The 24,294-nt window shown below is 41.4% G+C and overlaps 1 protein-coding gene and 3 non-coding genes across 4 annotated transcripts; 1 reads left to right on the top strand and 3 right to left on the bottom strand.

Annotated features, from left to right (window-relative positions):
• Positions 1 to 1,634: 1,634 nt before the first annotated feature.
• trnai-aau (transfer RNA isoleucine (anticodon AAU)) lies at positions 1,635 to 1,708 on the bottom strand. The gene has a single exon. It is a non-coding gene; the product is annotated as a tRNA-Ile (tRNA).
• Positions 1,709 to 7,483: 5,775 nt separating this feature from the next.
• LOC134326178 (uncharacterized) lies at positions 7,484 to 12,642 on the bottom strand. The gene is made up of 12 exons (XM_063008373.1): positions 12,470 to 12,642; positions 11,229 to 11,325; positions 11,039 to 11,144; positions 10,510 to 10,960; positions 10,223 to 10,352; positions 9,984 to 10,034; positions 9,521 to 9,896; positions 9,268 to 9,444; positions 8,468 to 8,660; positions 8,226 to 8,312; positions 8,010 to 8,129; positions 7,484 to 7,928 (listed from the first exon to the last, which is right to left on the bottom strand). The coding sequence occupies exons 1-9, from the start codon at positions 12,640 to 12,642 to the stop codon at positions 8,566 to 8,568; spliced, it is 1,656 nt and encodes a 551-aa protein (XP_062864443.1). The 3' UTR covers positions 7,484 to 7,928; positions 8,010 to 8,129; positions 8,226 to 8,312; positions 8,468 to 8,565.
• A 4,308-nt stretch (positions 12,643 to 16,950) lies between these two features.
• On the bottom strand, positions 16,951 to 17,022 carry trnaq-cug (transfer RNA glutamine (anticodon CUG)). Its single transcript has one exon. It is a non-coding gene; the product is annotated as a tRNA-Gln (tRNA).
• Positions 17,023 to 23,575: 6,553 nt separating this feature from the next.
• On the top strand, positions 23,576 to 23,649 carry trnai-aau (transfer RNA isoleucine (anticodon AAU)). Its single transcript has one exon. It is a non-coding gene; the product is annotated as a tRNA-Ile (tRNA).
• Positions 23,650 to 24,294: the final 645 nt, after the last annotated feature.

Genomic DNA, 24,294 nt, shown 5'->3' with positions numbered 1-24,294 from the left:
GGGGTCAAGATCTCATCCCGTGGGGTCAAAATGATCATGAGAACGGTGAGCAAAAATCCCAGAACTACACGGAGGGACCTGATGAATGACCTGCAGAGAGCTGGGACCAAAGTAACAAAGGCTACCATCAGTAACACACTACGCCGAGAGGGACTCAAATCCTGCAGTGCCAGGCGTGTCCCCCTGCTTAAGCCAGTACATGTCCAGGCCCGTCTGAAGTTTGCCAGAGAGCATATGGATGATCCAGAAGAGGATTGGGAGAATATCATGTGGTCAGATAAAACCAAAATGGAACTTTTTGGTAAAAACTCAACTCGTCGTGTTTGGAGGAAGAAGAAGAACCCAAGAACACCATACTGTGAAGCATGGGGGTGGAAACATCATGCTTTGGGGCTGTTTTTCTGCAAAGGGAACAAGACGACTGATCCGTGTTAAGGGAAGAATGAACGGGGCCATGTATTGTGAGATTTTAAGCCAAAACCTCCATCCATCAGTGAGAGCATTGAAGATGGAACGTGGCTGGGTCTTCCAGCATGACAATGATCTCAAACACACCGCTCGGGCAACGAAGGAGTGGCTCCGTAAAAAGCATTTCAAGGTCCTGGAGTGGCCTAGCCAGATGAGGAAATAAGGATCGCTGGGCTAATTGATGGTCTCCCACCTATTGCCTCATCCATATCCGGGTACCATTTCCAGGATGCTGCTGTTGCTTCACCACCCTCTGTACTTACCCCAGTAGGTGGACACTTAAGTTCCTACAAGATTCATAGACACAGTACAAGGACATTAACTTGTATTACAAATCTTTTCTGATATTTTACTGAAGATCTTACCAACAAATGAAGCTTACTTTGTATTTTTGTTTGAGGTTCTCCCACTTCTTCTTCACATAAGTGGGAGTCACCTTCCCCTGCATTTGGTTCTCCAACACAAAGGCTCTACAATATAATGCACATAACAGTTACTAATGTATATAGCATACACTGCTTCAAAAAAAGTTTAGTCATTAAAAGTTTTTAATGCTTTGAAAAAGTTAGCAAAACTTAAATACTAAAACTTGTCTTTATACCACCCTTTGTAATTAATTTTATGCATATGAAGTAACACAAATTTTGTTACGTCAAACAAACAGTTACTTACTCAAAACTCCAGTGAAAGAGAGCCTGGTTGGCCACTCTCCACCGGATAAGATTTTTAGTGTCTTCATCAGACCCTGCAATATCAAACATTAGTTTTAAAAGGGATTTCTAATGTGACTGTGTTGCGACATTACAACAATCATGAATATTTAGCCTCAACAACCCCAAAGCCTAAAGATAGTTTGGCCCATCATTAGCATTACAGATAAAATTAAATGAATCATTTATTACAGCAGCTCAATATATATTAATGCAAAGTTTTATAGTAAGCAAGTATTAAAGTATGCAAGTATTCAAATTTGCAAGTATTAAAATACAAAAGTATTAAGTACACATGTAATATTGTACAACATTATGTAGTTAAATACATTGAATAAAAAGTAGTATATCACTTTTATTGTCCTACCAGAATAACAACGTTTGAAGCCCAGGTCAATAGGACCTGCTAGTTAAAAAAGGATCACTTGTTTGTTAGTTTAAGTCCAAAAGTGGGTGTGGCCCGTACGGGGATCGAACCCGCGAACTTGGCGTTATTAGCACCACGCTCTAACCAACTGAGCTAACCGGCCAGTTAAACTGTTTTCTCTTTAGATCTTTGTACATAATTCTACACTAACCCCCATTCAACCAGCTGCATGGCAGCACAAAAACCATTTGAGATTCTGCACACTTTCAGTGAAGATCTGCAGAAATGAGCGGCTCCTAAACTGAATTTGGTTGTTATTGCACCAGAAATGCAGCAGTTTCATGTTATTTTAATGATCCGAGATCTCATCGCTTTCTAGTAATTTTGTTTACACATATTTTCAAAATTCTGTGTCTATTTTTCAAAACTCTACACACAAAACCCACAATTGCTCACGCAAAATGCAAAATGCCTCAAATCTCCAGCAAAATGACACACAACATTCAAAATGTCATAAACACGCATTCAAAAGCAAGCATTGACCTCACATTGCAAACACTTTTGTCATAATATGACATTTTGGATACATCATGTACACACTGATGTTTAAAACATAAAGCTCTTGTCTTTCATGGGATTCTATGTTTATTTCCATACAAACGTGCAGAGAGAAGGTGGAATATACTCACAACACACAGAAGCAGTATTGAAACCAAAAATATTTATTTTTTCCAAATCATTTGCTGCTCTAAATACAATGTTTGTACAGCACATAAGAAGAAAAAAATCCAACCACCACATGTAGTTGGACAGAAACCAAACATCTATGAAAAAGCTAATTTCAAACAAATAATTTTATTTTTTACCAAAAAATTAATTGTGTGTGTGTGTGTTGAACCTTGAAAAGAGGCAGCGTCAATGTCGCCACATGCCTCCTCTATTGCCTGGAGTAGTGGAATGCGGGCACAGGGACGACGATCATATTGCCAGCGCCATGTGGAGAAAAATTCCTCAATCGCTCTCTTTGCTTCCCTTCTTTGCCCTCGTCCTCTTCCCTGTCCTCTTCCTCCCCTTCCTCTACCTCCAACTCTCCTGGCTCTCTCTGCGTTGTCATTCATTGTTCAAAACAGACATCTTGACCTATGTCAATATGTGACCTATGCTAATGATTCTTTGGTGTTCAATAAAGTAATGAGTGTTTGCACATGTGAGGAGTGAGAGTGAAGCACTGGTGATTTAGTGTGGCATTTTGATAGGTTGTGTTTGAAAAAGGAAATCAAGTTACTTCCTGTTTGATTTTTGTGTATTAGGTAGAAAATTGTGTGTGGAGTTTTGCAAAATGTGTTTTAGGAAATTGAAAACTGAGTCAGACACTGAGAATTAGTGTATGGTTTTGCAGATTTGGTGTGGGGTTATGGTGTTTGAAGGACATGTTTAGAAAGTTGTGTGACAAGCAAATATTTAGTGTGTAAGCAGTTGAAAAAACTGTAATACACATCTAAGAGGTTTTGTGGGTTCTTATATGTGTGAACTATCTAAACTATACTGTATTGTGGTACATTCATTCAGCCTACAGCAGTTTATCTCTGCTCATTCAGCCTACAGCAGTTTAGACCCGCCCACTTAACCACCAATTTGCCTCCACAGTGAGAGATTTGATTTTTTTGTGTGTACCGTCCAATGAAACAGCTGTGCTGTTGATTGTGCACCTGTCTCTCTGGTGCAATCGGTTAGCGCGTTCGGCTGTTAACTGAAAGGTTGATGGTTTGAGCCCACCCAGGGATGTGTGCCTTTTACTGCACAACCATGTCTGATGATCAAACGATTAAACCTCAGTGTATATTATCTGGAAACAGATGCTCTTCATATAGAAATATGCTTTACATTTGCTTGATGGTAATAACTCTTAGTGAAGTCTTAATGACAATAACAATTAAAACATCGTTTTTAGTTCAATTGGGGAAAATATTAACAGTAGCTGAACTTCCTAAAACCCAGAATCTACACATACAAATCCTACATTCATTCCACAAAGTTTACAACATGATTTAATGAGTGAAAACTTGATGTTTGGAGCTCCTTTGGTGTGCAGGCTGGTACTGTGTATCAGCACTACTTACTGTGTGCAGGACCTGAGTCGTATCTGCTCCAGTCGCTGGTTCGTGGCATTAAGCTCAGTCAGGAACTTTAAGAAATATATAGTTTAGATAGTTCACACATATAAGAACCCACAAAACCTCTTAGATGTGTATTAAGAAAGTCTGTTTCAGATGCTTGAATGGAGTTAGTGTAGAATTATGTACAAAGATCTAAAGAAAATACAGATGAACTGGCTGGTTAGCTCAGTTGGTTAGAGTGTGGTGCTAATAACACAAAGGTCGCAGGTTAGATCCCAGTACGGGCCACACCCACCTTTGGACTTAATAATTAACAAGCAACTGAGCCTTCTCAGTTTTCCAACAGTGGAACGTTTTGTTGTGATTTTGATACCTGGGTGGTGTTACGACGAATCTTTTTGTCGAGAAGCCTTGAAGAAGCAGTCGGAGAATCCAGAAAGTACTCTTCAAAAACACTTTATTAAGTGTAAGAAATGATCTGTGAATATATGTCAGAGCTAAGCCGATCGGCGCTCCTTTTCTCCTGCAATCCAGATGATCGCCAGCCAAAAAAAAGAAGTCCCGTGCGTCTGAGCGCGCGGTTTTTTAAACTAAGCTAGGCTCCTCCTCCTTCACTGCTGGTGGAGCCAATGAAATGTGCTAATAAAGCCCAGGGCTCCGCCCCTCCCCCCCCATGGCAGACATCTGGAGGGTCCCTAACGAGGGATCATGGTAGGCGCCATTTTGAGTGCACCTACCAGACAAAGAGCCACGTGGGGAAATGCCGTACAACTTCTCACATTGAATTTATGTTTAATAATGATGTTATGTTCCAAAAATCCTAACAGTGGCAATGTTTAACTAAAATTACTTTTATTTAGTGTTTAACACTTCTAAATTACCTCAGTTTTGTCAACTAATTTCAGTCAATTATATCAATCACATAAGTTTAAATAACTTGAGATGTAAAAGTAAAGTCTGAAGTTGTGTATTTTGACTTTATTTAATCAGCAAATGGCGAATCATTACGTTTAGTTCTTGTGGTGTCAGTGATCTGAGTTTAAATCTCGGTGGAACCTGGTTTTATTTAGGTAAAAACACTGTTATCAATGCTGAGTAGAGAATAGTGTTCCACATGTGACTGCTCTATACCAAATTGTAACACCAAAAGGCAAATCATTTTTACAGCGTCATCTACCGGCCAACTGGGTCCTAAACTTAACTCAGTGCAGTTTTCCAACAGTGGAATAGTTTATTATTTTGATACTTGGGTGGCAATGTTTAACTAAAATTACTTTTATTTACTGCCTAAAACTTCTAAATTACCTCAGAATTATATCAATCACGTAAGTTTAAAAAATCTGAGATGTAAAAGTAAAGTCTGAAGTTGTGTGTGTGTGTGTATTTTTCTTTTTTGCTTTATTTACTCAGCAAATGATGAATCTTTACGCCATTTAGTTTTGCAGTGAGATGGTTCCATGGTGTTAATGGTTAGCACTCTGGAATCCAGCGGTCCGAGTTCAAATCTCAGTGGGATCTGAGATGTTAAAGTCTGAAGTTGTGTGTGTGTGTGTGTGTGTGTGTGTTTCTCTTTTTGGCTTTATTTACTCAGCAAATGGCAAGTTTCAAGTTTAGAAACATTAGCAGTTTCAGTTTCAGGATGGTAGCGTTCAGCGCATGTGCAGTACAACAGAGCGCTTGTGGGGTGTAGACCACGATTACTTGTGCTAGTTGTGTCAACCAAGCAGATCACCATTCAGGAAGGTATATCAGTGCCAAAATACGAGCCAGTTTGTTCAGTAAAACTTTATAAGCCAACAGCAGCTAATAAATTTAAGAGTCACCTTAGATTACATGTTAACTTCTATCTATCCATCCAGCTTAAATACCATAAACACTACGTACAAAACATGTGGAGCTATTCTTACTACAGTAAAACACACTGAACTGACTTTTAAAGTGAAGTTTAAAATGTTGTACAGAGATCGTTCCCATCTAGTGGTACTAGATAAATTACAGCTTGTTGCTTGGGTACAGATTTGTGACATTGTTATTAAATTGTTGTTGTGTTTGTTGATATTTTTTAACTGTTCATGTTTTTAAATGTAAAACCATAAACAGCACCGTCTATAAATAAATGAATCACCTTGTGCTTCCAACTGAGATTTTTGTTTACGTGAACAATGTCTGAAATCTGACGAGCTTGATTAGTTTGTAATATTTAAGATGATGAATGAACCTAAACACTTGCTTTTAAATTTTAAGTTTTTATTTATTTATTTTAGTTTCAATACAACGTGACACTGGCAAGATAAAGAAAGCAAAAATGTGTCCCAAGTGTTTTTGTAACATGTTGTAGACCTGCAATGGCGTTGCAATAAAATGTGTTATTTGGCAACCAGCACTGTGTAAATTTTGGACAGAACACATGATGGGTTATTTTAACTTGTTGGGTTGTGCAGTTTAACCATTGTGCTGGATTAAATACATTTAAGAAAATACAGCATTAAAGCTTAATCTCATTAAAATACACTACAATTTAACACTATAATACAATACAGCGACAGTAAGTCTGTGTCTGTTTCTGTTACTTATTCTGAATTGTGTTTGTTTGTAAAGTGTGAATTAGTTCTTAATCTGGTCGTGATGTTAGTGAATTTAACCTACATCTCTCTGATGGTCTGACTGATGAGCTGTCCATTCTGCCCTGCTGCTTAAGCCTGGCTAGCTCAGTCGGTAGAGCATGAGATTCTTAATCTCAGGGTCGTGGGTTCGAGCCCCACATTGGGCGAGTGTTTTCATTTAACATCTACGGAAACCAAAAGGACGTTCTTCCACTTTGTGCAGTCGGTCTCCAGTGACTTATCAGGTGGATGTTTGTGCTTGTGCTTGTCCTTGGCGTTACTAGCACCACACTCTAACCAACTAAGCTAACCAGCCAGCTCAGCTATTTTTTGTAGATCTTTGTACATAATTCTACACTAAACTTTAATTCAATTTAAATTTTTTAGCAGGAGAAATAACTCGAGCATGAACAAATTGAGACGTGTCCTGAGGCAGCTGAGGTAAACGGTACAGACTTCTCTATACTACCTGATTACAGTTTTACCTCACTCACTTTAAATTACTTCATTTTCTTTATTCTTTCACACTATTGTAAATTGTTCCACACTAACACACCACCACCATGTCAGTGTCACTGCAGTGCTGAGAATGATCCACCACCTAAATAATACTTGCTTTGTTTTTTAATGTGACCATTGACCAGGTGGACTACAGTCAGTAATTGTAGAACTAAATAGACCACACTGATCATTCATAACAATAAAACCACCTCCTTGTTTCTATACACTCACTGTCCACTGTGTAGTGTTAACTGAACAGAGATCAGAACACAGTGGTGTAGTGTGAACTTGGTATTAGTGGTTAAGGTACTGAGCTAGCAATCAAAAGGTTGCAGGTTCAAGCCACACCATTGGTGGATTGTCTCTGTTGGGTCCCTGAGTGAGGCCCTTAACTCTCAATTACTAGAACTGTGGTAAGTGTAAGTATAAAATAGGAGCAGTAAATTGGTTCCTTTGCCATGTAGAGCCTCTTTTCCTCAAATATCTGGACACCTTTACTTCCTCTGTATTGTGTCCACATTCCAGTTCCCAGTTTGTTCCCACATCTCACAACTCAGATTCCCTCAAAATAAAGAGCAGCATGGAGAGCAACTGTAACTGTAATCGTCTATAAACCTTTCACTCTTATTCTGCCTCCGTCCCAACTTTTTATAGCAATCAGTGAAATAATTGGAAATCTTTTCTTTTAGAGAATAAAGACGCCAGAGAATGAATGAATCACAGTTCCTTCTTTTTTTATTAAATTTTTACAGAACATCAGCTTTTTACACATCTGGATCTGGTCCACAAAGTCATATGGGCGTTGTCCTGATGTAAAGACGTTGTCCTAATGGCAGCGCGTCTATCAGAAATCCAATACACGCTTCCACATCGGTAGTATCTTCACACGTCTCCCATGTCTTGGGTCCTGACGCACCTCCACAGGTACACAAACTGTGAACACACATGAAAAACACGTCAACCACCAGACCTGCATCCCTGACAGTTAAATAAAGGTTCTAATCAGGGTTGGCCTTTAGATATCCTCTGTTTCCAGCCTTTCATGAAACCGTCGGAGGCTCCGCCATAAAAGCGTCTCCAGTGCAGCAGCCAGGGCTTCAGGTTTTGCGTACAAAGACTCGTCCAGAGTGAAGATTTCATCCAGGAAGCTCAGCATCTCAGTCTGAGAGAGAGAAAAGAATAAATAACAGATTACTAGCAGACAGTTTTTTTCGAGATCATTTGTGGTGTAAAGAACACGCACCTGAAGATGGAATAAATAACGCTCCGTGTACTGCCGTTCAGTCCTTCTGGGCGTAACACATGAATAGATGAGAGCAATCAGCCGGTCCAGAAAGAGCCTTCGTCTCTGGTACTGCGTCAACTAAACAATGTAAGAAAAGCCACATAGGTGTGTTTAACTACACTTGTAGTGCAGAACGGATTAATTCTAGACTCTATAGTGCACAGACTCTCTTACTGAAATGATCTGATGCACCCTCGCTCTTCCCAGAATTCCCAGCAGCATCAGTTCAAAGACGATGTCCATAAAGTTGACATGTTGGATCTGTGAGTAGAAGAAAAGTAGATTGTCTATTAGAATGGTAGGACTGTGGTTCTGACTGATGGCGTAGTCGCTATGGGTAACCGCATGGGTGGCATCCGGCAGTCGACACATATAGTAGTAAATATAGTGCCAGGTTCAGACTGAGTCAAACTCACCCCGATATTTGATACGTGTTTTTCTGTCATGTTACCCTCTTTTTTGCAGCCGCCAGTACGGGTGTAAAGATCTACACCGTCTGGACCTAGTCTTCGGGTTACTCATGGAACCACCCATGCAGGAGGATCTGCCCGAGGGTGAGGCGCTTGCTGGGCTTCTTCTTGAGGCATTGTTCGGTCAGATGGCAGCAGGCTGGCGAGTGCGACAATGCAGATTCAAATTATACGGTGTTTAGATCTGAAGAAGATACACTGATCAGGCATAACATTATGACCACCTTCCTGATAATGTGGCCTCCATGGACTTGTTTGTCCAGCACATCTCACGGACGCTCGGTTGAATCGAGATCTGGAGAATCCATGGAAGGATGGATGTGGTCCTCAAATGCTTAGGTAGGAGCTACGTGTCAGAGTGACCCAACCCAAAGTTTCCCCGCAGAATGTTGGCAGAACTTCTTCCCATAGTGCATCCTGATGCCATGTGTTCCCCCAGGTAAGCGACGTGGACAGGGGTCACCATGGGCATCCTGACTGGTCTGCTGCTACCTTTGAGCTACAGGAGCTCTTCTGCCGGATCGGGGGCCACAGATGCATCAGCGAGCCTTGGCTGCCCATGACCCTGTCACTGGTTTACCACTCTACCCTCCCTGGACCACCCCACAAGAGCTGCAGATTTGGAGATGCTCTGACCCAGTCATCTATCCATCACGATTCACTCCTTGAGTCACTTCACCTGTAAGTGGTCATAATGTTATGCCTGGTCAGCGTATGTGCAGGTCTTAATGTATATATTTCCTTACCATGAGACACACCAGGTTTGTACACTAGCTGTCCTTTGGTGATCTCCTTCTTAGACCGAAATGGCAGGCGTCCACAAACCAAGAAAAACAGCAGTACGCCCAGACTCCAGACTGTCGCAGGGCAGCCATAGTACTTCTTCTTGGTTATCCACTCGGGTGGTGAGTATACCCACGTGCCTACATGAACAAAGAAGACAAACTCGTACCCAAAGTCCAAACCAAAGTACCCACCCCCCCGTTGGTGCACAGTTACCTGAATACGTGTAGTACGGAGTATCCTTCAACAGGTCGCCGCATCCGAAGTCGATCAGCTTCACCTCCAGCGTCTCTGTGTTCAGAAGGATGTTCTGGAGCTTAATGTCCCTGTGCAGGACCCCGCGGTCGCGGCAGTGGAGCACCGCCAGGACAACCTGCCGCATAACGTGCCGGGCGAATGGCATCCTCAGCCTGCCCTTCTCGAGCATCAGCTGGTAGAGGTCTACGCAGGGGACGGGGCGCTCCAGAATCAGGACGCAGCGCTCAGGCGTGTCGAACCACTCCAGGAGCTTCAGCACGTACGGGCTGATGGGTGGCCTGGACACCAAGCGCATCAGGGCCACCTCGACGGGGAGCAACTCTGTCTCGCCGGGCTGATAGTAGAAGAGACAAGGTCAAATGATTTAATGTGTATCCAGTCTATACGGTATTTACTTCATCTGAAAGGTAAAGTCACTTACAATCCTGGTAAATCTGAGGTGCTCATCCTTCACCACGTATTTGATGGCAACCTAAACACACAAGTAAACGATCATTAGTAGATTTTTAATACAAGGGTTGGGAGAGACTCGATAAGGTCCGGGTAGGTCTCCACGGGTGTCTGGAGCCGTGCTGACTGCACTTGCTCGAGGCGCTCCACAGGGTTCAAGTCTGGGAAGCCAGATCACAAAACAAGACCTTCTTCAGGAGTAACTCGGACCGCCGACACGTGGACTCCACGAGACATCCGAAAGCATCCTGTGGTATCCGGTATCACCAGGGACTCAGACCTTCTTAGTGTGCATCCCGGGTTTGTCTCAATAATGTCCCGGTAGGTTGTAGGGAGGATCCTGGGGAGGATCCATAGATTGGGAACAAAGGGAATTCAGGGGGCCAGGGTGTTACTCGGAAGTCTCCGTGAACCTATAAGGTCCTGGAAGGTCATCACAGGTATCTGGAGCCATAGGAGGACCCAGGGGAGGATCAACACAACAAACTGACACTTACCTGGTTCCCGTCCACCTTACGGACGCCTTCGTAGACCGAACCACAGCCTCCCTTTCCCAGCAGCTCTCCAACGGTGTATCGGCTCTCAAAGCTGTCCGGGTTCGTGTCAGTCTGTCCTTTAGCGGTTTCTCCTTCACCGTGTTCTCTTTCAGTGGGTTCTCCTTCAGCGGGTTGTCCTTTAGCAGTTTCTTCTTCAGCGGGTTCTCCTTCAGTGGGTTGTCCTTTAGCAGTTTCTTCTTTAGCGGGGTCTCCTTCAGTGGGTTCTCCTTTAGCAGTTTCTTCTTTAGCTGGGTCTCCTTCAGTGGGTTCTTCTTCAGCATCTTTAACCCAAGTATCACCAATGATGCTTCATGTGTCATGTGGACCAAAAATAAGGGTCCAAATAAAGGTTCGGCGTACTCACCCTTGTTATTGGGAGCATCACAGACGATTTCTCTAGAACTGATCCCACCTACGAACCCCAAGGGTTAAATATATAGTCACTAGAGTTCAATAGTGTCGGACTTGAATGTGGAGGTGTTAAGGTTACCTGGAGCTTCAGAAGACGCCCGCGGTTCCTGTGAGTCCTCCAACTGAATCTCCCTGTCCAATAACATCTCACTGGAGTCTGATTTCGAATCGTCCTCGTACCCCTTCTGATTCAGACACATTAAACTGGTGTTACAGAGACGGGAACCGAACCCCTCCCCTCCCGGAGTATAGTGGTGATGATAATTCACCTCGCTCTCGACTGTTCCTTCTTCTCTCTCAGTCAGGTTCTGAATGGCGCTGATCCACGCCCGTCTACCTGCCTCACAGTCGGCCTGGAACGTACAGCTCCTGTACACACACGGTGATAGATACAGATTATATAGGATGCAGATAGACAGATTGAGTAGATAGATAAACAGATAGATAGACAGACATTCAGACAGACAGATGGATAGACACATAAATAAATAGTATGTCTATTGATCTGTCTATTGATCATCTATCTGTCTGTCTATCAGTTATCTATTTATCTATAATCTATCTTTCTGTCTATCTAGCATCTATCTGTCTGTCTGCTTATTGATCATCTGTCTGTATGTCTATTGATCATCTATCTTGCAGTCTGTCTATCTATTTTACTTTCAATCATCCTGTCTATCAATTGTCTGTCTATTGATTATCTATTCATCTATAATCTGTCTTCTTGTCTATCTGTCTATCTAGCATCTGTCTGTCTGTTTATTGATAATCTGTATGTCTGTCTATTGATCATCTATCTTTCTGTCTGACTATCCATTTGTCTGTCTAATATTTGTTTGTCTGTCTATCCATATGTCTATCTAGCATGTCTGTCTGCTTCGTGATCATCTGTCTATCTGTGTATTGATCATCTATCTGTCTGTCTGTCTATCAATAATCTTGTCTATCTATCTATCTATTGTCTGTCTATTGATCATCTATCTATCTGCCTCTCTGTCTTTCTATCTGTCTGTCTGACTATCTATTTGTCTAATATGTGTGTCTGTCTACTGATCATCTATCTGTCTGTCTATCTGTCCGTCTGCCTATCTATCTGTCTATTGACCATGTCTGTCTGTCTATTGATCATCTGTCTGTGTGTCTGTCTGTCTATCTCTGATGATTATAGATCTGGACTTACCTTGTGGGCGTGTCCACCCGGAAGCAGAAGCGTCGCCCGGCGTCCTCGCAGCTCTGGACCGAACAGCGCTGCAGGTCTTCCGCCAGCACCGTGAAGTCACGCTGGGGGAATAGAACATAAAACCTTCTTATTTATACAGTCGATGATATAAACGCCGGTGAAATCGTCCCAGACTTAAACACGACGGGGGGCGATTAGGGGCGCATCCTGGCACAGAAGTCGACCTCTGCTGTGATGCATTATTATTATTATGTGTATACATAATATTGATAATTATTCCTAATATATATATAGAATTCCTAATAGATACATAAGCATCAGTGTACAGACCTGTTCCAGGTTTTAAACACACTCCTGGTCCTCTTAAACAAAAACCCCTCCATCAGGAGCGTTTCCTGGGCCCCTGTGCCACCCCCGTGACCCGGGTCGCCCCCGGAGGACACCCGGGGAGGCGCCCCGCAACACAGCACACGCAGAAACCTCTGTCTCAGAGAAGCAGCCATCGTAAATGAGGAGAAAATCAAAATGCTGCTCCTGAAGAGCACAGGTCCACATTGTGATGTCACAGCGTTCCGAGGGAGCAGAGTGAATTTACCTTTACCATATATGGGCATGACTGGATTCATGTCACTGCACATATACTGACTTGTTTTCCACTGTGGGACGGCTTCTGGAGGGTCCTGGGTTCGATTCCCGGGTGAAGTTTGCATGTTCTCCCCATGTCCTGGGGATAATGGGGTACCCTAGGTATAAGTGTGTGTGTGACACACCCTGGTACTGACACACCTCATACCATGACACACCCTGGTACTGGTACTGACACACCCCATACCATGACACACCCTGGTACTGGTACTGACACACCCCCATACCATGACACACCCTCGTATTGACACACCCCCATACCATGACACACCTTGGTACTGGTACTGACACACCCCCAAACCATGACACACCGTCGTATTGAAACACCCCCATACCATGAAACACCCTGGTACTGACACACCCCCATACCATGACACACCCTGGTACTGACACACCCCCATACCATGACACACCCTGGTACTGACACACCCTCATACCATGACACACCCTCGTATTGACACCCCCCCATACCATGACACACCCTGGTACTGACACACCCCCATACCATGACACACCCTGGTACTGACACACCCCCATACCATGACACACCCTGGTACTGACACACCCCCATACCATGATACACCCTGGTACTGACACACCCCCATACCATGACACACCCTCGTATTGACACACCCCCATACCATGACACACCCTGGTACTGACACACCCCCATACCATGACACACCCTGGTACTGACACACCCCATACCATGACACACCCTGGTACTGTTACTGACACACACCCATACCATGACACACCCTGGTACTGGTACTGACACACCCCATACCATGACACACCCTGGTACTGGTACTGACACACCCCCATATCATGACACACCCTGGTACTGGTACTGACACACCCCATACCATGACACACCCTCGTATTGACACACCCCCATACCATGACACACCCTCGTATTGACACACCCCCATACCATGACACACCCTGGTACTGACACACCCCCATACCATGACACACCCTGGTACTGACACACCCCCATACCATGATACACCCTGGTACTGACACACCCTCATACCATGACACACCCTCGTATTGACACACCCCCATACCATGACAAACCCTGGTACTGACACACCCCCATACCATGACACACCCTGGTACTGACACACCCCCATACCATGATACACCCTGGTACTGACACACCCCCATACCATGACACACCCTCGTATTGACACACCCCCATACCATGACACACCCTGGTACTGACACACCCCCATACCATGATACACCCTGGTACTGACACACCCCCATACCATGACACACCCTCGTATTGACACACCCCCATACCATGACACACCCTGGTACTGACACACCCCCATACCATGACACACCCTGGTACTGACACACCCCATACCATGACACACCCTGGTACTGTTACTGACACACACCCATACCATGACACACCCTGGTACTGGTACTGACACACCCCATACCATGACACACCCTGGTACTGGTACTGACACACCCCCATATCATGACACACCCTGGTACTGGTACTGACACACCCCCATATCATGACACACCCTGGTACTTGTACTGACACACCCCATACCATGACACACCCTGGTACTGGTACTGACACACCCCATACCATGACACACCCTGGTACTGACACACCCCCATACCATGACACACCCTGGTACTGGTACTGACACACCCCCATACCATGACACACCCTGGTACTGACACACCCCCATACCATGACACACCCTGGTACTGGTACTGACACACCCCCATATCATGACACACCCTGGTACTTGTACTGACACACCCCATACCATGACACACCCTGGTACTGGTACTGACACACCCCATACCATGACACACCCTCGTATTGACACACCCCCATACCATGACACACCCTCGTATTGACACACCCCCATACCATGACTGCTCAACAACAGTAAAGCTCTCCATCGTTTCTGTGTGGCGGCTCCTTAACTGAAGGGCTGTCAGTGTAGAATCGGGTATGTGGGTATATGCCCTGCCTTTGTACATAGGCCAGTTAGCTCAGTTGGTTAGAGCTTGGTGCTAATAACGCCAAGGTCGCAGGTTCGGTCCTTATACTGGCCACACCCACCTTTGTGTTTAAACTAACAAACAAGTGATCCTTCTCTAACTAGCAGGCCCTATTGACCTGGGATCTTTTAAATGCCCCTCTCATTCAGGTCACAAACATGTGAATATTTTAATTTGCCAAAATTAAATGCCCTGCTGTAAAAGTTAGCAAGTCATGTGACTTGTGTGTACCATCCAATGAAATGTCTCTTTTTGTGTGTCTCTGTGGCGCAATCGGTTAGCATGTTTGGCTGTTTTCCCGAAAAGGTTGGTGGTTCTTTTATTGCACAACCTGCCTGTTGATCAAATGGATATGAGACACAACAACAATGTGTAGTCCCACAGAATAGTGGAAGTAAGTAACTGAAAACATCCAGTAAACAACAGTCCTACAAGCACAAATATCCACCTGATAAGATTGGGACACTTTATTTTTGCTTTCTTTATCTTGCCGGTGTCACGTTGTATTGAAACTAAAATAAATAAATAAAAACTTAAAATTTAAAGCAAGTGTTTAGGTTCATTCATCATCTTAAATATTACAAACTAATCAGGCTCGTCAGATTTCAGACATTGTTCACGTAAACAAAAATCTCAAGTGGAAGCACAAGATTCATTTATTTATAGACGGTGCTGTTTATGGTTTTACATTTAAAAACATGAACAGTTAAAAAATAACAACAAACACAACAACAACAACAATTTAATAATAATGTCACAAATCTGTACCCAAGCAACAAGCTGTAATTTATCTAGCACCACTAGATGGGAATGATCTCTGTACAACATTTTGAACTTCACTTTAAAAGTCAGTTCAGTGTGTTTTACTGTAGTAAGAATAGCTCCACATGTTTTGTACGTAGTGTTTATGGTATTTAAGCTGGATGGATAGATGAAAGTTAACATGTAATCTAAGGTGGCTCTTAAGTTTATTCGCTGCTGTTGGCTTATAAAGTTTTACTGAACAAACTGGCTCGTATTTTGGCACTGATATACCTTCCTGAATGGTGATCTGCTTGGTCGACACAACTAGCACAAGTAATCGTGGTCTACACCCCACAAGCGCTCTGTTGTACTTGCACATGCGCTGAACCCTACCATCCTGAAACTGCTAACGTTTCTAAACCTTTAGGTAGATGGCGCTGTAAACAATGATTTGCCCTTTGGTGTTACAATTTGGCATAGAGCAGTCATATGTGAAACACTATTCTCTACTCAGCATTGATAACAGTGTTTTTACCTAAATAAAACCAGGTTCCACCTTGATTTAAACTCCGATCACTGGATTCCAAGTCCAGAGTGCTAACCATTACACCATGGAGCCACACAGTGAGGTCTTACTTAAGCCCAAAAGTTAATAATTAGTCATTTAAGAGCTGGTTGGCTGTTAGATGATGCTGTAAACAATGATTAGCGATTATATTTTGGGATGGAGCAGTCACATGTGGAACACTATAACACTACTAGTGCTATTATGATATTCAAGCTGGATGAATGGATGGAAATTAACATGTAATTTAAGGTGACTCTAAACTAGCACAAGCAATTGTGATGCTCTGTTGTACTGCACATGCGCTGAATGCTACTATCCTGAAACTGCTAATGTTTCTTAATATTGGACCTCACACCGGGCCCCAAATAAAAGCAGTAAGATCCCACGGAGATTTGAACTCAGACCACTGGACTCAGAGTCCAGAGTGCTAACCTTTACACCATGGAACCCTGACACCACAAATACTAAACGTAATGATTCACCATTTGCTAAGTAAATACAGCAAAAATACACAACTTCAGACTTTACATGTGATTGACATAATTGACTGAAATCAATTGACAAAACTGAGGTAATTAAGAAGTTTTAAACACTAAATAAAAGTAATTCTAGTTAAACATTGCCACCCAAGTATCAAAACAAACAAACAACAAAACGTTCCACTGATGGAAAACTGCACTAAGGTCAGGACGCAGTTGGCCCGGTAGATGGCGCTGTAAACAATGACTTGCTGCTTTGTGTTCGTTCTAATTTCATATGTGGAACACTATTTTCTACTCAGCATTGATAACAGTGTTTTTACCTAAACCAAGGCAGGTTCCACCGAGATTTGAACTCAGATCACTGGATTCAGAGTCCAGAGTGCTAACCATTACACCAAGGAACCACAGAAGACATGGTTTTTGTTTAAAGAATTGAGCACAAAAGTTAATAATTACACCAATAACTCCACATGTTTTTATGTAGTGTTTATGGTATTTAAGCTGGATGAATAGATGAAAGTTAACATGTTAGATATCCCAAGTTGCAAAAACTCATTTCAGGGAAAAAAAAGCTAAAAACCTCTCGCACACAGCAAAGGATATGGGTGATAACACAATTTTTTGAAGCTGCTATCTGACCTGTGTACTACAATAAATTTAGACCATGTAGAATAAAAGTATTAGGAATGTATGAGGTTAAAAGCATCAGCTTTTATTTATTCTTAAAAGAAAATTACATGAACCTCATTCATCTCACACAAAGATCTGTTCTGCTCAACAACAGTAAAGCTCTCCATCGTTTCTGTGTGGCGGCTCCATAACTGAAGGGCTGTCAGTGTCGAATCGGGTATGGGGGTATATGCCCTGTCTTTGCACATCGGTCGGTTAGCTCAGTTGTTTAGAGCGTGGAGCTAATAACGCCAAGGTCGTTGGTTCAACCCCTGTATGAGCCAAACCCACTTTAGGACTTAAACTAACGAACAAGTGATCCTTCTCTAACTAGCAGGTCCTATTGACCTGGACTTCAAACGTTGTCTCTGACAAGTGTGAGATCTTTTTAATGCTGCTCTCATTCAGGTCAGAAACATGCCATTATTTCAATCTGCCAAACTTAATTGCCCTTCTGTAAAAGTTAGCAAGTCATGTGACCCGTGTGTACCGTCCAATAAAACAACTGTAACTCTTGTCTCTGTGGCGCAATTGCAGCATGTCAGAACAGACAGCTCATCGATCAGACCATCAGAGAGATGTAGGTTTAATTCACTAACATCACGACCAGATTAAGAACTAATTCACAGTTTACAAACAAACACAATTCTGAATAAGTAACAGAAACAGAAACAGACTTACTGTCACTGTATTGTATTGTATTATAGTGTTAAATTGTAGCGTATTTTAATGAGATTATGCTTTAATGCTGTATTTTCTTAAATGTATTTAATCCAGCACAATGGTTAAACTGCACAACCCAACAAATTAAAATAACCCATCATGTGTTCTGTCTAATATTTACACAGTGCTGGTTGCCAAATAACACATTTTCACCTGCATTCGGCCTTTTCTTTCCCGTATACCAAAAAGAGTCACCAGTGCAGGTCTACAACACGTTACAAAAACACTTGGGACACTTTATTTTTGCTTTCTTTATCTTGCCGGTGTCACGTTGTATTGAAACTGAAATAAATAAATAAAAACTTAAAATTTCAGACATTGTTCACGTAAACGAAAATCTCAAGTGGAAGCACAAGATTCATTTATTTATAGACGGTGCTGTTTATGGTTTTACATTTAAAAACATGAACAGTTAAAAAATAACAACAACCACAATGTAATAATAATGACCCAAGCAACAAGCTGTAATTTATCTAGCACCACTAGACGGAACGATCTCTGTACAACAATTTGAACTTCACTTTAAAAGTCAGTTCAGTGTGTTTTACTGTAGTAAGAATAGCTCCACATGTTTTGTACGTAGTGTTTATGGTATTTAAGCTGGATGGGTAGATAGAAGTTAACATGTAATCTAAGGTGACTCTTAAATTTATTCGCTGCTGTTGGCTTATAAAGTTTTACTGAACAAACTGGCTCATATTTTGGCACTGATATACCTTCCTGAATGGTGATCTGCTTGGTCGACACAACTAGCACAAGTAATCGCGGTCTACACCCCACAAGCGCTCTGTTGTACTGCACATGCGCTGAACGCTACCATCCTGAAACTGCTAAAGTTTCTAAACCTTGGAACTCACACCGGCTCCCAAATGAAACTTGCCATTTGCTGAGTAAATAAAGCCAAAAAGTTAATAATTAGTCATTTAAGAGCAAGTTGGCTGTTAGATGGCGCTGTAAACAATGATTTGCGATTATATTTTGGGATGGAGCAGTCACATGTGGAACACTATAACACTACTAGTGCTATTATGATATTCAAGCTGGATGAATGGATGGAAATTAACATGTAATTTAAGGTGACTCTAAACTAGCACAAGCAATTGTGATGCTCTGTTGTACTGCACATGTGCTGAGTGCTACCATCCTGAAACTGCTAATGTTTCTCAATCTTGGACCTCACACCGGGCCCCAAATAAAAGCAGTAAGGTCCCACCGAGAGTCCAGAGTGCTAACCATTACACCATGGAACCCTGACACCACAAAAACTAAACGTAATGATTTACCATTTGCTGAGTAAATATTCAACTTCAGACTTTACTTTTACATCTCAAGTGATTTAAACTTATGTGATTGATATAATTGACTGAAATCAATTGACAAAACTGAGGTAATTTAGAAGTTTTAAACACTAAATAAAAGTAATTTTAGTTAAACATTGCCACCCAAGTATCAAAATCACAACAAAACGTCCCACTGTTGGAAAATTCAGGACGCAGTTGGCCCGTCCCTCCATGTCGCTCTGAAGCAGATGATTTGATGTTTGTGCACCTGTTCAGCAGATCACAAGTCACTAATGATCACACAGAAGTCACTTGATTTTAATACTGTTTGTTTTTGAAATGAGATCCAACAAGCTCATGGTAAGGTGTCCAAATAATTTTGGCCACATAGTGTATCATTATTATTGCTGAGGAGTTATGTGTGTCTACATCACTTCACGTATCTATGCATGTCTAACATACGTATCTATTATATTAATATTCATAAGCATACACACACACAATACACACACATACACAATACACACACATGCTTCCACATTCACATGTTTTTGCTGTATGTGTTATGTAGATAATTATTTAGGTGATTTGATGTATTTTTGACATTTTATTATTATTTAAGTGAAGCTTTTTACAAGTTTAGAGGTTTTGTGTTTTGCTTCACTGTATGTATGGTGCATCATTAAACTGTTATACATTATTTATTCTATTTTGTATTAGATGAGATGGTTTGTCTCTGTATTGACCTGCGATTAATTTTTAAATGACAGCTAACGATAGTGATCCGACTCTTTTAAGTATTTTGTATAACATATAAAATGTTGACTTCATCAAAAAGAATCGACTCCTTCAGCTTCAAACGGCTCATTACTGAGTACTATCAACTTAGTGAATCGACTCAAACTGAACTGCGTCTTTCTGCACATGAGGAAGAAATCTATGTAGAGATCTCAAATAACATGAACTTGAAGGTATGAACTTACATTGTAGAAAAGAAGAACAAGCCAGTAGCAGCAGTGAGCACATTAAACCATTTACAGAAGGGCAATTAAGTTTGGCAGATTGAAATAATGGCATGTTTCTGACCTGAATGAGAGGGGCATTAAAAAGATCTCACACTTGTCAGAGACAACGTTTGAAGTCCAGGTCAATAGGACCTGCTAGTTAGAGAAGGATTACTTGTTTGTTAGTTTATGTCCAAAAGAGGGTGTGGCTCGTACAGGGATCAAACCCATGACCTTGGCATTATTAGCACCACACTCTAAACAACTGAGCTAACCAGCCAGTTCATCAATGCTCTTTAGATCTTTGTACATAAATCTACACTGTCCCCATTTAAGCAGCTGAAACTGACTTTATTAATACACATCTAAGAGGTTTTGTGGGTTCTTATATGTGTGAACTATCTAAACTATATATTTCTTAAAGTTCTTGACTGAGCTAAATGCCGCCAACCAGTGACTGGAGCAGATACGACTCAGGTCCTGCACACAGTAAGTAGTGCTGATACACAGTACCAGCCTGCACACCAGAGGGGCTCCAAACATCAAGTTTTCACTCATTGAATCATGTTTGTGAACTTTGTGGAATGATTGTAGGATTTGTACGTGTTGAGCTACTGTTAATATTTTTCCCCAATTGAACTAAACCTGAATTTTAGTTTTAACTGTTCATTAAGACTTCACTAAGAGTTATTGCCATCAAGCAAAGCATATGTAAAGCATATTTCTATATGAGATAATATACACTAAGGTTTAATCGTCTGATCATCAGACATGGTTGTGCAATAAAAGGCACTCGTCCCTGGGTGGGCTTGAACCACCAACCTTTCGGTTAACAGCCGAACGCCCTAACCGATTGCGCCACAGAGACACATGCACAGCTGTTAGGGTCACATGACTTGCTTAAGTCAGGCTAATAAACAGTATAATACTGTAACAGGCATGGTGGCTAACACCATAGAGTTACATTTGGTCAGTTCCCATGGTCTCCCTTAGGGGGCAATAGAGAGGGAATTACCCATGTTTTCTTTTGTGAAAAGAAGAAGACAGCATTTTCCTGATGGAAGCAAAAGCGGTTTGCTACTTGGTGTGCTGCTTTGCATTTTTCATCTTTTTGAAGATTTAAAGACTCATGTTTTATGCCTAGATGTAAGTACAGTAATCCCTCCTCGATCACGGGGGTTGCGTTCCAGAACCCTCCGCGAAAGGTGAAAATCCGCGAAGTAAAAACCATGTGTTTATATGGTTATTTTTTTAACCCGATTCCATCGTGTTTAGCATTTAGCATCTTGTCATTAAAACCAATGGATTGAGGTAGCACAGCATGCTAACATCAATATAACATCTCCCTTCATGTAACGATAACGGTTACATTTCCTGACAAGCCCGAATTTGCAAATAAAAACACTCGGTACAAGTTTATACAAGTTAAAAATCAGTAATATTTTATTTACGTTTGAAAAGAACTCCATTCGTTTGTCCGCACAGTCAGCCATGTTTATTTTTCTGTGAGAGAAGAGCGCCTGACCCGCAATGAATTCTGGGATTGCCTTGATCACTAAGGCAGTGTCGGATGCTCACTCATTCTTGAGTGAAAATAACGTTGAAATGTTAAGAAGTGAGGATATTAAGGCATCTAGGATTTGGAACAGCCTCCTAATCGGGAGAGCGCACAGGATGACGTAAAATGCGTCTATGTAGAGAGCTCCCTAGCTTTTCGAACACACCCCTTGTCTGCAGAAATCCACGAACCAGCGAAGAATCCGCAAATTATATTTAGACATGCTTGCAAATAAAATCCGCGATAGAGTGAAGCCGCAAAAGTCGAAGCGCCATATAGCGAGGGATTACTGTACTGCAAACTGCGTTTTGATTATCATTATTCTTGGGATAATTTCTCTTTTTGGAAATATTATGGAAGGTAGATGCTAATGCTATATGCTAATTTCCTTTGTGTATTTACATTGCTAATGCATTAATATTGCTACTTCTGTAGAAAAGGAGTTTATTCGGGAATCAACTACACATTATTAACTGATGGATTTTGAAAAAGGACATTCAACTTTAATAAGGACTAACTAAGGGTATGGATAAGGACTGCATTATACGGAATAACTCTGATTCAGTTGAAGTGGACGTATAAGCTTTGAACCCTACAAAGTCTACTTTGGTCAACTTTTTTTGGATTTATTTTGCATCATCTTGGGAAGAAGATATTTGTAAATATTTGGTTTATGGTGGATATATGACTTTATCTTTACTGTCTTGTTTTGTTTTCAATGCATTATTACAGTTTTTGTTCAGCAAAAAAAGTTGACCAAAGTAGACTTTGTTTATATTTTGATAACATAAGGACATAACATGGTAAAATAATGTAAAAACATGGTGTTGTAGAAAAGCATTACGCACTTTAATCGGGAATGATTTGCACTTTACTTTTTTATGTTACTGTTATATTTGTTTCCTGTACAAAATTGTTTTTGTTTTTTTTAAAGTAATTTGTTTATTTGCACGTTGTAAAAATAAAATCTCTCTCTCTATACAGGCTCACTGTGGAGGCAAATTGGTGGTTAAGTGGGCGGGTCTAAACTGCTGTAGGCTGAATGAGCAGAGATAAACTGATGAAGGCTGAATGAATGTACCACAATACAGTATAGTTTAGATAGTTCACACATATAAGAACCCACAAAACCTCTTAGATGTGTATTAAGAAAGTCTGAACATAAGAAATGACTAGACAGAGATGTCTGAAGTAGGACTGAGATCTCGGATCATTAAAATAACATGAAACTGCTGCATTTCTGGTGCAATAACAAACAAATTCAGTTTAGGAGCTGCTCATTTCTGCAGATCTTCACTGAAAGTGTGCAGAATCTCAAATGGTTTTTGTGCTGCTGGTTGAATGGGGTTAGTGTAGAATTATGTACAAAGATCTAAACAGAGATCAGATGAACTGGCCGGTTAGCTCAGTTGGTTAGAGCGGGGTGCTAATAACGCCAAGGTCGCGTGTTCGATCCCCTTATGGGCCACACCCTCCTTAATGATTAAAGCTAGCATGGCTGAGAGAGAGTCAGGTGAGCATATGCTGTGTATCAGGACTTTCTAACCTGAGTAATTTAATCACTGAAAGTAAGAATATCACCCTGTTCTTCTACCATCTTTAATTCTGGCTTCATTTCACATCTCACATGAAGATCTGTTCTGCTCGACAACAGCAGCTCCATAACTGAAGGGCTGTCAGTGTAGAATCGGGTATGTGGGTATATGACCTGCCCTTGTACATCGGCCGGTTAGCTCAGTTGGTTAGAGCGTGGTGCTAATAACGCCAAGGTCGTGGGTTCGAGCCCCATACGGGCCACACCCCCTTTTGGACTTAAACTAACAAACAAGTGAGCTTTCTCTAACTAGCAGGTCCTATTGACCTGGGCTTCAAATGTTGTCATTCTGGTAGGACAATAAAAGCGATATACTACTTTTTATTCAATGTATTTAACTACATAATGTTGTACAACATTACATGTGTATGTAATACTTTTGTATTTTAATACTTGCAAATTTGAATACTTGCATACTTTAATACTTGCTTACTATAATACTTTGCATTAATATATATTGAGCTGCTGTAATAAATGATCTATCTATAGATTCATTTAATTTTATCTGTAATGCTAGTGATGGGCTATCCTAAACTATCTTTAGGAAGGTAAATATATCTAGCTTTGGGGTTGTTGAGGCTAAATATTCATGATTGTTGTAATGTTGCTACACAGTCACATTAGAAATCTCTTTTAAAACTAATGTTTGATATTGCAGGGTCTGATGAAGACACTAAAAATCTTATCCGGTGGAGAGTGGCCAACCAGGCCCTCTTCACTGGAAAACGGAATGCAGCGGTTCGAGGGTTTGAGTAAGTGACTGTTTGTTTGACGTAACAAAATTTGTGTTACATCTTATGCATAATATTAATTACAAAGGGTGGTATAAAGACAAGTTTTAGTATTTA

Source organism: Trichomycterus rosablanca, chromosome 14 (genome assembly GCF_030014385.1).
Source record: "Trichomycterus rosablanca isolate fTriRos1 chromosome 14, fTriRos1.hap1, whole genome shotgun sequence".
Classification (NCBI taxonomy): Eukaryota; Metazoa; Chordata; class Actinopteri; order Siluriformes; family Trichomycteridae; genus Trichomycterus; species Trichomycterus rosablanca.
This window is presented reverse-complemented; position numbering and strand designations above follow the sequence as displayed.